This window comes from Tetrao urogallus (assembly GCF_951394365.1).
Source record: "Tetrao urogallus genome assembly, chromosome: 11".
In the NCBI taxonomy this organism is placed as follows: Eukaryota; Metazoa; Chordata; class Aves; order Galliformes; family Phasianidae; genus Tetrao; species Tetrao urogallus.
In genome coordinates, this window is record NC_136824.1 from 7,394,768 (window position 1) to 7,408,603 (window position 13,836).

General features: G+C 56.4%; 1 protein-coding gene across 2 annotated transcripts; it reads right to left on the bottom strand.

The window, feature by feature from the left end:
- Positions 1-2,107: 2,107 nt before the first annotated feature.
- MFGE8 (milk fat globule EGF and factor V/VIII domain containing) lies at positions 2,108-8,420 on the bottom strand (the record flags this gene model as incomplete). Of its 2 annotated transcripts, none has more annotated exons than XM_079541201.1 (10): positions 2,108-2,251; positions 2,361-2,516; positions 3,388-3,572; positions 4,242-4,386; positions 5,141-5,296; positions 5,373-5,554; positions 5,761-5,874; positions 5,998-6,123; positions 6,297-6,422; positions 8,348-8,420. In XM_079541201.1, the coding sequence occupies 10 exons, from the start codon at positions 8,418-8,420 to the stop codon at positions 2,108-2,110; spliced, it is 1,407 nt and encodes a 468-aa protein (XP_079397327.1). The 2 variants fall into 2 exon arrangements, with proteins under 2 accessions (XP_079397327.1, XP_079397326.1); XM_079541200.1 differs by having other exon boundaries at positions 3,388-3,590.
- Between the last annotated feature and the right edge of the window lie 5,416 nt (positions 8,421-13,836).

The window sequence follows — 13,836 nt, forward strand, 5'->3', positions numbered from 1 at the left end:
GCTCAGTCTCTGCCAGCAGCTCCAGCGGGAACCCACGCTTGAGGCTGGAAGTGGGGAGGGAAACCCAGATCTGCTGCAGGATGGAAGGGGCTGTGAGAAGTGCTGGGTTTCCTGGTGCTGGCGAGAGGATGCTGTCCTGCTGCTGCTTCCTGCAGGCAGGCAGTGGGGTGCCGCAACATGCCAGCCTTCCTGCCTCCAGGAACAGCATCCGAGGGGCAGGGGTGAGGGTCTGCATGGGGTGAGGGAGCCCTCATTGCCCTCAATGGCAGCACTGGTGCTGGGCAGGAGGAAGGAAATGTTGTGGGGCAGGGAAGGGCTCAGCCCCTCAGTGGGGCAGTGGTGACAGCTGCAGTGATACGTGGCTTTGGCTCCTTTTGCCCTCCCTGCAGAGCCCTCCCTACCTCAGAGCTGTCTCGCCAGACTCAGAGCAGGCTGCCCTTATCTCTGCTGCTGCTTCCCGGCGATAAGAGGGCTCGTCTGGGTGGGAGTGTTGTCCCCCCTGCTCTGGCTCTGGGTGCTATTTGTCTCCGACCAGCCATGGCTGTGGTGAATGCAGGAGGTGACTGAGGGATGCAGGAGGCTCTGGGCCATTCCTATCAGCTTCAGGGACCCTACTCAGCGGTAGAGCTCCTCCACCACACCCCAGTGCCCCCTCCTCTCCCAAGCGTGGGATCCCAACCAGCAGCCCCCATCCAGCACCATGCCCAGGAGGTTTGGCCACAGCTTCCTCAAAGCTGCAGCTCTGAGAGAGGTTTTGCTCCAAGCTGGGGATCTGCTCCAGGATCAAAGCCAAAGGAGGATGCGCAGGGCGTGGGGTGCTGATAGTAGTTTCCCATCCCCGCGTCCCATCGCGCTGCGTTCGGCCAGCTGCAGGCACAGGTTCCAGCAGCTGGGATGGGGTGGAGGCCAGGGGGAGGATGTATACAAGCCTTGGTACTGTTTTTTGGAGAAAGGAAGGGAGCCAGGAGTGTGTGAGGGCAGGAGGGATGCCTCTGAGAGACGGCAAGCACAGAGCAGTGAGCCAACAACCCAAAGTTTCAGTTTTAATACTGTCAACAACACCCTGGAGCAAGGCCGTGCCACCTGGGTCCCCTCGGTCCTTCCCAAAGCCAGCCCAGCGCTGTGGCCACATCCCATACCAGTCCACGGGGACAATGGTGCCACCAACACTTTCCTAGCAGCCATCCCACTCGCTGGTGCTGGCTCAATGCTTTCCCACTGCCCATCCCAACAGCTCCAGCATCGCCACCCCAAAAAGGGAAAAATCAGGATACAAAAAGGATCAGGGCTCTGTGTTTGGGGCTGCTCCACCAGCTCCTCCAGCTGCTCCATAACAATAGTGTTGGTACCCTGGGAATGTGATCAAAAGGGAAAAAGAACATTTTTGAGACCCCCCTGCCTTGGGCTGCAGGGTGCCCAGGGTAGATGTCCCTCACCACTCGACCCCACAGACCCATGGGTTTGCTTTCTTGGGGGCTGGGGAGGGCTCTCAGCTGCCACAAAATCAGTGCAGCAGGAAGAACTACTGATAGGAGCAGCCTCTCCCCCTCTCAGCACTCCCCTCGCACTATGCAGCACTGATACAGCCGACAGAGAGCCCCGGGGCCTGGCAGAAAGGATAGAGCTGAGGTTTGTAGCTCCTTCACATGGCCATGCAGGGAGGAGGAGGGATGGTAGAGGTTAGGTTTGGTCCCCCACAATGGCTGAGCCCTAAACTACGGTGCAGCGCACACAGGGTGCTGCTGCTGACTGCTGGAAGCAGAGGGAAAAGGGAGAAAAGTCATCTCCAGGCTTAGGGGAGGCTGCAACCAAGACCTGCGTGCAGGATAGGGTCCCACAGCCAAGATCCATTTGCAGAGGAGAAGGTCTCACTCACAGCTTGTAGGGCAGAAGGGCAGGAGCCATCCCCACATCCTACCCAGAGCAGCCCCATAAAGTGCAGTGCTGCAGCCCCAGCGCAGGGCAGGGGACCTCCTGAGGCAAGGCAGCGCCCGGAGCCTCCCTCCAAAATTCGGGGAGGAGGAGAGGGAGGTGTGAGCGGGAGGTGTGCGGGGTGGGCAGAGTGTGGGCCGGGTGATGGGGATGGGGCCGTCCCTCCTTCACGCCCCTACTCGTCACAGCCCAGCAGCTCGACACGCAGCGTGATGCGGTTGTGCCAGGCCACGGGCAGGATGCGCACAAAGCGGGCGTGGAAGGGCACATCAAAGACATTCTTCTTGTGCGAGTAGTTGTCACTGTTGCCGTGGAAGATCTGGGAGGAGAGAGAAGCAGTCAGCATCACAGGGACCCCGACGCCATTTACGCATGGCCCTCAAGCCGGGAGGTGTCCCCAAGGCCCCCGCGGCTCGCTGCCCCCATACCTTGGTGCTGTTGGTCTGGCTGTCCCTGTACACAGTCCAGGAGGTGCCATTGTCACTGTAGGCCACTTTGTAGGCTGCCACGTACTGGATGTGGCCAAAGTCACGAGCTCCCTGCGTGACGACGCCCGTCACCTTCTTCTGGTCCCGAAGGTCGATCTGGAATAGAGATGGGGCTGAGTCCCTGCCTACTGCTCAACCAACCCCTGCCCCAGCAGGACTAACGAAATGCTGTGGGAAATATTTGACCCCTGAGCACCCTCAGGGCAGGGAACTGTTCCCCACACATCACTGCGGCTGCTTTGGCACCTCGTGCTGGAGAGGTCAACGCGGGAATGATGGCAAAAATCCCAATTTAAAAAAAAATGATTAAAAAGGACTCCCAGAGGAAATGCATTTCCAATGGAAAGTGATTCTGGATGAGAAAACACGCAGCTGAATGCAGGCTGACATTTGGGCAGCAAGGGAGATCGTTTCTGTGCTGTTTGCTTTGCTTCCTGCCCTGCCACACTGCGTTACTTCTGCTGGCACAGCGCGGGGTAACGCAGCTAAAGAGCCAAAGGTCTCCTTAATTTTGTTCCTTCTTTATGTTCATCGAGGGCCACGCTAACCACACATACATGTACATATTTATATATATATAGGTGTACGTGTGAATCTACCTACATGTCCACAAGCACACAGCCTTCAGTGTCAGAGCCCAGCGCAGTGTGTCACCGCAACCCCGCTGGGAGATGTCCCGATAAGCTGGTTCACTCTGAGCTGAGGAGCAGCTGCTTTTAATCATTCCCCAAATAAAATTAAAAGCGGGACAAATATCTAAACAGCTTTGTCCCATTATGTCATGAAATCATGTGAAAAGTATAAAAACAGCGGAGCAAAGGAAACCGAGAAGGAAATTTCAGAACTATTTGTTCCCATTCCAGCCCGGGAATAGAAGCACAGACCCGATCCTTGCTGCAAAACAGAGGGGAGGAGTTGGGCTGGGGTGCACAGAGGTGTGCCATGAGCCCTCCCAGCCCTTACCCACCTGCAGCCACTCGGACTGGTCATTGTGCAGTGCTGTCCAGGCATTCGTTTTGCCCATCTTGTCCAGGCGGGCATAATGGGGATACCAGGTAAAGGCATCGATGCCCCACGTCTTGAAGACGCTGGAGGCTGTGATCTGCTGGTCAGAGATCAGGCGGGATTTCATGCCCAGAGGCTCCGAGCAACCTGCCATGTTGAAATAGACTGTAACACAACGGTTTATACAGACAGTGAAAGGGAAAGAGTCCAAAGCACCGACACCCGACCGCAGCCAGCAGAGCTCCACACACCAGTGGCACAACCCCGTGGTCACAGCAGGACCTGGGAGCACAGGAAAGCACCGCAGAGGTGCAGGGATGCAGCTCACCAGCTCTCCTGGATACAGCCAGGACGGTGTTTTCATAGCAGAGCTATTCCCTGCAGCACAGTGCCTCCTGCTGCAGCCTGACAGCACAGCCCGGCACAAGGACACACCTCGGTCCTGGGCAGCAGCAGGATGTGGCTCAGAGCCCAGCACCAGGCACTGCCTAGGACGTGTGCTTAGCAGGAATGTGGGGAGGCGAGGGGCAAGCCGAGGGCTCTGGCTAATCATCAGTCACGTTTCCCACGGGACTTTGATCTTCTGCTGCTTGTTAAGCTCTCCCGCAGGAGAACCAGCCGGGTAGGGGCTCAGATAGGGAACAATGAGAAACCACAGACTGAAGTGAGACAGCTTGGGAAGGGTAAGCAGTGTGAGAGTGCAGCTCGGCCCAGCTGAGCTGTGGGATTAACAGCCCCTAAAGCTCCCAGCACCGTGAGAAGAATGAACGCCCGCTGGCCAAACGGGGACCAGCAGTGGCCCAGGGGGGCATTTACCATTCATCTCGCAGCCGATGAGCTCGAGGCGCAGCGTGCAGGCGCGGCGGCACACCACGGGGTAGATGCGGATGAACTGTGCTGTGATGGGAGGGTCAAACATGTTGGTCTGCATGGTGCCGTAGTCCACGTTCCCCTGGAAAATCTGACACAGCACACAGGGCTGAGCCCCCAGCATCCTGCAGCCCCCTGCCTACTGCACAGGGTTTGGTACCCAAAATGGGCAGAGCAGGGAAGCTGGGCTACCCGAGGACTGCACGAGCTGGCAGCATCCCGAACTCTTTTAACACAGCAGCTATGGCTGCAGTCCCCAAAATATGACACCTGTTTGAAGAGTGCTGTCAGATCATGCTTGCATGTGATTTTTTTTCCAGCACTGTAGAGATGAGTGAGACTTTTTGTTGGTTTAAGCAAGGCAGATATTCTCAGCTCTTCCTTGGATGCAGAAAAAGCAGTCAGGATGCATTTGCCATTAAAAAAAATGGAGAATGCTGCACTCAGTGACTTGAGGCTGTGAGATACACAGTGGTCTTGTGCTCAGCACAGAGCATTGCAAGCTGTTCACTAGCATCTGCAGACCATGCCCACATCCCACCATGTGTCAGCTACAAAGTCATTATCCAAATGACCCCAATAAATCAGTGCTGCTCCTTTGTCTGCACTATGAGTTGTGGGTGCCCCATCCCTGGAGGTGCCCGAGGTCAGGTTGGGTGGAGCCCTGGGCAGCCTGAGCTGGCGGGGGACAACCAGACCACAGCAGGGGGTCAGAACAGAATGGCCTTCCAACCTAAGCCATTCTGTGATTCTATGATATGATTCTGGTCAAGCAAATGCTGCTGGGATAGGTCTCCACGTGGTCCTGACCCAAGCCCAGCACCCAGCCCCATATCCCAGCCCACCTTGTCTGTGTTGAGCTTCTCATCCTTGCAGAAGGTGAACTCACGCCCATCCAGGCTGTACGCCACCTTATAGGCACGCACGTACTCCGCCTTGCCCACACGGCGAGCGCCTTGTGTGACAATGCCAGTCAGCCTCATCTTCCTCAGCAGGTTGGCCTGGAGAGGACAAGAAGATGAGCATGGTGTGCATCCAGATGTAGACAGACCTACGCTTTACTCTTCCCGTCAGCACCTGGATCCATGGGCTCTTGTCATAGTTGCTGGAGGTCCATGCGTTGACAATGCCGTGGTTGTTGAGGCGAGCGAGTTCCGGCCCCCAGCGCTGGAGGCCAAGGAAACCATAGTAGACGGAGGAGGCTGAGAGCTGTGCATCAGAGATGGCCCCTCCTTCCATGCCCAGCGGAATGGCACAGCCTGAGGATGGCAGCAAAGGGAGGAGGTGATGAGGGAACAATGCCAGGAGCTCATTTGCCGCTGTCAGAGTACTGGACAGGAGGTGGCACCTCCACCTCCGTCAGGACCAGGCTCAGTGCAGCACACTGGCACCGCACTGCTGATGATAACTCTTCTATAGAGCAGGGATGGAAAGGGATCTCTAGGAATCAGCACAGGGGACTTACGGGCATGGCAAGTCTTCCCAAAGAAGGGAGAAGGACACTTGCAGGCGTAGTCACCATCCATGTCCATGCAGGTGCCCCCATTTTTGCAAGGCTCTGAGGAGCACTCATTCTTGTCTAGGAGACAGAGGAGGTGGAGGGCTTAGGAGGTGAGCTCAGAGCCATGGCATCCCCCAGAGCAGAGCCCTGTGGTCCCTGACCTGTCACCTTGGTGTCCCCTTAGTTCCCTGCTGTACTTACTGTTCTGACAGTGCACCCCATCATACCCAGTGGGGCACTTGCAGATGTAGTCAGTGAAGACATCCCCTCGATTCGGGACCAACTGGCACTCACCATTGTTGTGGCAAGGATTGGGGTGGCAGGGGCCTGGGGAAAGAGAACGGAGGAAAATGGATTCTCAGCTGGGCACAGGTGGGAAATAAGAGCACCCAGAGTGTTTTGAGGATGCAGTACAGTTCATTTCTGTTGAAGCAGTCAGCACATCCTCATTGTGTGCCAGTCACCCCTGATGGGAACACAGGTTCCTCCCCAAGCCTCACCTTTTTCTGTTTCATTGCAGTCGATCCCAACAAAGCCTTCAGGGCAGATGCAGAAGAAGGGGGTCTCATTGATGCCAGTCAGGCAGGTACCCCCATTCTGACAGTAGTTCACACTGCAGAAGTCACCTACCAGCAAAGCCACATGTCACTATGAGCCAAACCAATGCTGGGCAGCCGCCACAGCCCCAGCTTCACGTGGAGGTGGCCCCATCCCAGGCTGGCAGAAGCCCAGCCCGGCAGGACCCACGTGCTGGGTATCTCAGGAAGGGCAGTGACCAACAGAGGTAGCCGGGACAGGCACGCAGGGCTCCTTGGACATAGAAAAATCTGTTAGACAGAGTCTGAATGTCAAATCAGAGCCCAGGGAACGCTGCTGAGCCAGGGAGCAGGGCGAGCCAGGCTGGGGCACAGTGCCACGAGCAGGACAGGATTATTGCAGGGAATCAGGCAGCTCACATTGCTGGGTTTTCCTAACAAAAGTTAGCATTTGCAAGACAAAACATTCCTTGTAGGGGGGGCCCACGTGCCTCAGCTCAGATGCTGGAGGCACTGGAAGAAGAATTGTCCTACTCTGTGTGATGCTGCACGGCATCAGGGAACTCCCCCCCCCCTCCAATGCGTTTTGCCCTAACAGCTGCAGAACAGTAGCACTCTCCATAAAAACGGAGCAGATTTCCACCAGCGTGGCTGAAAGTTGTACTGATTGCATGCCAGGTGCTAGAACAGTGCATCGCTTGGTGCCATCTCTTTGCTGAGCTCAGAGCAAGGCTTGAACTCAGGTGGAGACCCACCACCCCCACTACCTGAAAGCCCTGCAAGCAGCAGGCAGCATAGCTCTCATTAGCCTAAGCTATCACTTAGCAAGCTCCTATCACCAGTCTTTTAATAGCAGGGCTCCTCCAAGGTAATCCCACTCTTCCCAACGCTCCACAACTGCAGGGTGCGCACTGGGAGCAGGCAGGCCAGGCAGGACCCGAAGTTACACGCCGATTTCCAAAAGGTGCAGCGTCTCCCTCAGCCCAGCCTCGGGAGGCAGAAAAATTTGGGCAGCGGTTCAAGTCGCTGCCTGCACTGCCCAGCGCGTTCCGCATGACCTCATGCTCCATCAATGTGCTGCCATGAGCTACGGCGCGGGAGGAGAGGGCTCAGGCTGATACACTGGGACACCTTTGCCCCACGCCGGCCTGGGATGCATCCCCGTGCTGAGGGTCCCACGGACTGCGCTGCCAGAGCCCTGCGGCTCCCTGTGATGTGTGCTCCTCGGCAGCCCAGAGTTCCTGGGGTGGGACGCAGCAAGCAAAGGAGAAGCGGTGTAAAATTCCCCACATTTCTCCCCAGGGTTGGGACGGGAGGGGTCCCGCTGCTAGATTTATGCTTTGCTTTTTGCAAGTAAGCAGGCTCTCATCCTCTCCCAGAATTATCCCGTACGTTCCGTGTCTCCTCGCCAGCCCCCTGCCCAGCAGCACAGCACACAGGTCACGGTTTCCTTTGGAGATTGAGATGCTCCTATTTCTTGGCCTTCTCAGAACGGTTCAGCACCTCCATCCTTCCCACGTGCATTTCCCTGGTCAAGGCCAGCGCTGCCGCAGACTGGACAGCCAGCAGCAGAGACAACAGAGCAGCCACCGCTTTGGGAAATGTTTGCTTATATGAACCCATGAGCTGGCGGAAAGGCAAAAACAACATCCTCCAAAACCCAGCGGGGCTGGGGGAGGCAGGGTCAGGGCTGCCTGCACGGGCACCCAGAACGGACCCAGCAGAGCCTCCAGCAGCACCCCTCGGCCTATCCCACAGCCCGCGCGTGGCTCTGCACCCCTTTCCTCGTTCACTCATCCCTTTGGGGTCACGCACCCCATCGGGACGCAGGGGAGGTGCCGCATTAACCGCTCCCAGGAGCTGTTTACACTGCTGGCACGCTTATCCTCGCCTGCAAGCACGGGACATAGCGCGGCTCGGTTATGTACGGCTTTCAGGCTCCGTTCTACCCGTCCCCCTGCGCTCTCAGGGCTGCGCACCCCGGCCCCGTCCCGGGATCACAGCACCCAACTCACCGGCCACCACCACGAGCAGCGTGAGCCCCAGCGCCAGCAGGAGCAGCGCTTGCCACTGCCTCACTGTCTTCATGCTGAGTGCCATGCCGAGCCGAGCCGAGCCGAGCCGAGCCGAGCCGAGCCGAGCCGAGCCGAGCCGTGCAGCTCCACTCCACCGCGGGGCTCGGGGCGGGGAGTGACTCAGCCCAGCCCGGCTCGGCCCGGCCCGGCCCCACGTGCTCCGCTGCCCGCCCCCGGGGCGGTCCCGGCCCGGCCCCTCGGAGCCCCGCAGCGGCTGCCCCGGCGGGTCGCGGCTACGGGTGGGGGGGATCGAAGCAAAATGGGCATCGTAGGGCGAGGTGCTGGGTTAGCAGCCTGGAAGCGAGGTGCTGCGGTGCACCCACACGGCAGCAGCATGCTGGGTGTGCGCGGCACGCTGCGGGGAGGGCCGGCACGGTGCGAACAAGCTGATCTTTGAGTGGTGGCCGCTCAGAACCCGTGCTGGAAAAGCCCTGCTGTTTTCCAGGGTTGGTGCCAAGTGAGGAGCTCGGCCCCACAAGGCAGGAACAGTGGGGCTAAGCTGTCTCAGGTTGAATTCGTATTCAGCAGCAACCGCTTCTGAGGAGGGTACAGGAAACCACACGGTAAATGAATGCAGGACGATTTGCTTCTGCGCTGGAAATCCGCTCCTCTCCCTCCTCCCGAACACAAAGCTGATCTTATCTCCTCTTGCAAAATGCCCCGTTTTAGAATTAACTGATCAACTGCAGATAGTTCCATGCTGCTCAGTGTTGACTCTTCCCCAGAATTGCACCTCTCTTGGCTCTGGCACCTCAGCAGCTCAGCCGTGTTGCTCTGCACTATAACCCACCTCATTTTCCATCCCCCTTCCAGCACCCAGCCACTCAGGCACAGTGCCTCTGAGGTGCGGCCAGGTGCCTGCATCCCACTCAGAAAGTCCTGCACGTCTCCTCGGAGCAGTGGGGCATGAGGAATGCGGGGAGCACGCACCCAGTGCCCGCACAGGCTTCCATTTGTTAGTTATGAGAGACCAGCAAGCCTTTAGCTCCTGGCACGGTGAGAAGCAGTGGCTGGAAAGGAGAGAGAGGACGGGATGCAGCGCTTGCTTTCTAACAACCCCTCAAGCTCAGGGTAATTGCTGCTGTTGTGTTGAGTGGAAAACAAGGTCAGGAGGAGGAGAGCACAGGGCAAGATTCCCAGGGCTGTACACGAGCAACTAGGACAAGGGTGTTTGTTTTGCTGTTCAAGGAGCAACTGCCTGGACGTGTCTAAGAGAGGATGCGGGACCCAGAGGGAGCTACGGAGAAATCAGCAGCCTCTCTAAAAACAACGAGCAGAATGTTTTCCTTCTGTCCCCTGGGGCATGAATGTTGATGTCCCTGCTAACATGCATGGGAAAGGATATTAAAAGCAGAGATGGGGAGGGCTGGCAGAACCCCGCTCCCTGTAGGACCCCTGTCCTGGCTGACGAGGCTCCTCAAATGGGGACCTGTAGAGGAATGGTGACCCCTGAGCTGCAGGGCTGGGAGGACCCTGTGCTGGGCTGGGAGGACCCTGTGCTGGGGGATCCCAGCTGGAAGAGGAAAGAAGCACATGAAGGGAGAGCAGTAACCTGCGAAACACAGGGAAGTGGTGATGCATGAAGACAGCCCCGCACCACACCCGGCTTCATGCAGCCAAGTTTTCGCAAGGGATGGCTCTACTTGAAAGAGTTGGGCAGGTCAAAGGTCAGACATAATTTCACTCCCTTCTGCAGGGACTATTTAGGCCTTGTTATAGCAGGATTTACCACTGGGTTTGGTTTCTCCTTTGGGAAGATCTTCCAAGCCCAGCAGTGCTGTAACCCTTTGTGAGTCGCACAGATCGCCCTATCCTGGGCCACAGAGCCGGGGTGATAAGGAAGGACATAGTGATGGGGCTGCATGTTTCTGAAGCACAATCCTCTTTGTTTCCAATCTCATACAGAGATGTTCCCCTTGACCGAGGCGAACAACCCCCAGCTTCCAGTTGCTCAAGAGCAAAATCTGTGCCAGCAGCTGCCAGCCATAAAGGCCCACACGTTTCGTCTCGCAGCCCGTGTGTTTGCAGCCATTATTGCTGCAGTTTTGGCTATTATTTCTGCTATCCTTCCGTTACGAAGTTCAGTGGCTCAGGTTTATCTGGCAATCAGAGCAATGTTACACCCTGGAGGATTCCTGACCCACTGCAGCCACCCCAGTGCTGAACCCATCCCATTCCTCCAGCAGCTTCATACAAAGACCTGGGAAGGTTTGTTGCCCCGTGGAACAAAGCCTCTCTCCTGCCACACATCTGCTCCTCCAAGCAAGAGAAGCCACTCACAGCACCATCTCAGACACTTAAGCCCCAGCCTGCCCCTAATCCCCCTAACTGGATAACCCCGTGCTCAGTGCCAGCATCGTGAGCCTCCTGCAGCCCAGTCTGCCCCACGTCACCATCCACCCGCTGCCAGCTCATGGTTTCCGATGGCTGCAGGAGACATCTGTGGCCAGGCCAATCCTTGCATCTGGCTCAGCTATTCTGTTTATTTTCTAGAGGGAAAAAAAAAAAAAAAACAGCTTTCCAAATCCTCTGCCCTTTCCATGAAAAGGGCAATGGTTTTTTTAAATATTAAACTTGCAGGGATGCTAATGCTTAGGTAGCAGGAAATTCAGGGCTGTCTGAAGGAACCTAGACACTGAATATCCTTAGGGCATGGAAAGCTCCTTATGAGTTCCCTTCGGGGTGTGAATCAAAAGGAAGGCAGCAAAGGGCAGCACGCTTCCCCAGGTTGCTCAGCTCCTGCTGATGGTGTCAGGGCTCAGATGAGATCCTCACCAGTTCAGCTTCAAGTCCTTTGCTCTAACCTCGATAAACAAGATTAGATCCAGATTAGAGCTGGTGTGTCTGAGTAAGGTGCTTAATGTAAGCACCTTTATATAACCCCTTCTCTGAATTCAAGTGCTGTGCAGTCTTTAAGGTTTTATCCATGCTGTTTCTTTAACAGAAAACGTGTCGCTTTGTCTTCACGCTACAGATGGGAAACCAAGGGCTGGAGAGCTGTAGGAGAGGACAGAACTCCCTTCTTTTGGTCTATCTGATAGGCACAGATGTGGGCTCGGCCTCTTAGAGATGTGTTCTCAAAGCTCAACCCAACCCAATCTGAAAGGAACTCCCAGGGTCAGCTCGGCTGCTGGTGGTGGCAATTCACCATAGTGCTTCCCAGGATGAGAAGGACAGAGCAGACCCCACATTCAGCCCCCATCCCTCACCAAGAACTGGCACTGTGTTGCAGTGCATGACCAAAACTGCTCATCGATCAGCATGAGTGACCCTGGCATGCCCCACTGTGAGCAGATGCCACGGGCAGATAAGCCATGTCTCTTTTGTTCTTTTCTCAGGAAGCTCTTGGCAAGCTCCCGCCTTGTCAGAAAAAAAAAAACAAAAAAAACCCCACTAAATTGCACACTTGATAACTTTATCATCTAGGCTCCTCTGATAAGTGAGGCTTTATGGCAAGGGACAGCTCTCCTGCTATCAGGACAGCTCCTTGCTCAAGCCACCCGTGTGGTGCACGTGTTCTCAGCACACGCTTCCCCTGCAGGACCGTAGGGCCAGAATGAGCTCCTGATCTGATCAAACACCTGGGGCCCCACAGCATTAATGCTTTATGAATATGTACCAGCAATAATGAACTTTGGGTGCTGGGCCAAGAGCTGCGGGGAGCCCAGAACCTGTCCTACCGGCTGGTTGAGGGTGGTTTGCTCATTAGGGCACGCTCCCTCCTCCATCCCACCTGCCTATCCGTGCAGGAGAGGCTCTGCCCAGCCCTGGGCCTCCTTCATTTGCCAAACTGCCTTTGATCTCTGTATCTCACAGGGTAATTAGAAGGCTGAGCCCTGCCTCGCCCCCTACCCATGCCTCCCCCTTGCTCTGATCCCCCCAGAGCCAGGTGAGGTGACTTGCCACAGCTCTGGGATGTGTTTCATCCTGAAGAGAGGCAAGTTTGGTGCCTTTTGAGGTGCATTCCAGCAGCCACATCTATGGCTGCGATAGTAGAACACAGAGTCAGGCTCTATTTCTAGGGGGTCGCACCTCCAACACAGGACCTGCAGCACACAGCAGCTCTCAGAGGCCACCAAGAGTCCCAAGAGCCCCCAGCGCGGCAGGAGCTGCTCTCCCAACCCATACAGATCCTGGTAGGGGTGAAGCTCTTTCCCAGGTGCCTCCGGCCCCGTGGGCTGCATCCTGTAGAGCCACAGCGGAAACCACAGCAGGAGCATGCTTGGCACCAAGCTCCACGCCCAGGAGAGCCGGCTCTGCTGCCTGCTCCTCCTCTGCCACGGCTCCTCCTCTCCTCATAAGGAAATGAAAACAAACTCCAGGCCAGACATGTGTCCCCAATGAAACCCACGTGTCAGCACCAGGCAGGGCTGCTGCTTGCTCCAGGTGCCCAGACCCAACAGGGAGGATGCACACACCCAAGGCACGGCACACCTGGGGAACCTCCATAGGGTTTTTAGCAGCAGACACATGGCAGAACACTTATTAGTGCTCTGTTTTGCACCATACCCTCATAAAGCCTCCCAAGCAGGAAGGCGTTTCTGTCTCCCCGCCCAGAGGTTCACACTAACACATGTTTAAGCCATCCACTCTGCTAGTCACACCCCCGTCCTCCTCCTCCACGGGAACTTCCACCATGCTGGTGACCTTGCCGAGGGCTCTGGGAGCAGTGTCACCCACGGCAGCAGCTGTCACACCAGCAACACTTCAGCACAAGTGCATCTGTTGCAGCTTTGCCCATGCCATCGCCTCTGCAGGCATCAGAGCTGCCCAGACCTCAGCGGAACTGGAAGGACAGAGGAGGTGGGAAACAACTGGAAAAAGAAGCCATAAGGCCAGGAAGCCTGCTCCCCCTGAAACTGCCCTCTTACTTTCTGTGTCACAGTGACAAGGGTTGTTACAATACCCAGGGAGAAACATTTCAGCAATTTTCTGGCCAAGGAGAGGATCAGTTTGCATTCTGCCAACAAATCTCCTCTTGGCCATATCCATTTTACAGTTCCCTTCTGCTGCCTTGCCACCCTGCCCCACAATGCAAATTCCTGTTTGCAAACCCCATGCATCCCAGCGGCTGCTAGAGAACCTATATGGGCTCAGCTCCAGGGCTGAGTCCCCAGCTGGCAATGGGCTGCTGCCCTGGCAGCCCCAGCAGGTCAACTGTGGCCCTGAGGTAGGTGCAGTTCCTTCAGGGCTGGTGTGAAACAGGGTTCCTTTGCGCTCTTCTTCATTTGTCATATCTGTATCCCGTTTTTTTGGGAAGTAATCTTCTGCAAGACCTAGAAATGTAAGGAAATCTCTTCCCCCTCTTCCAGCCACATCTGCACATTGCCTTGCGTGCTGCAGGCAGACGGACAGACAGACAGACCTATCTGCCAGCCACGAGGAAGGATAGGGAGGTGGCAGGGCTGCGTTTTGCACAGCACGTGCAG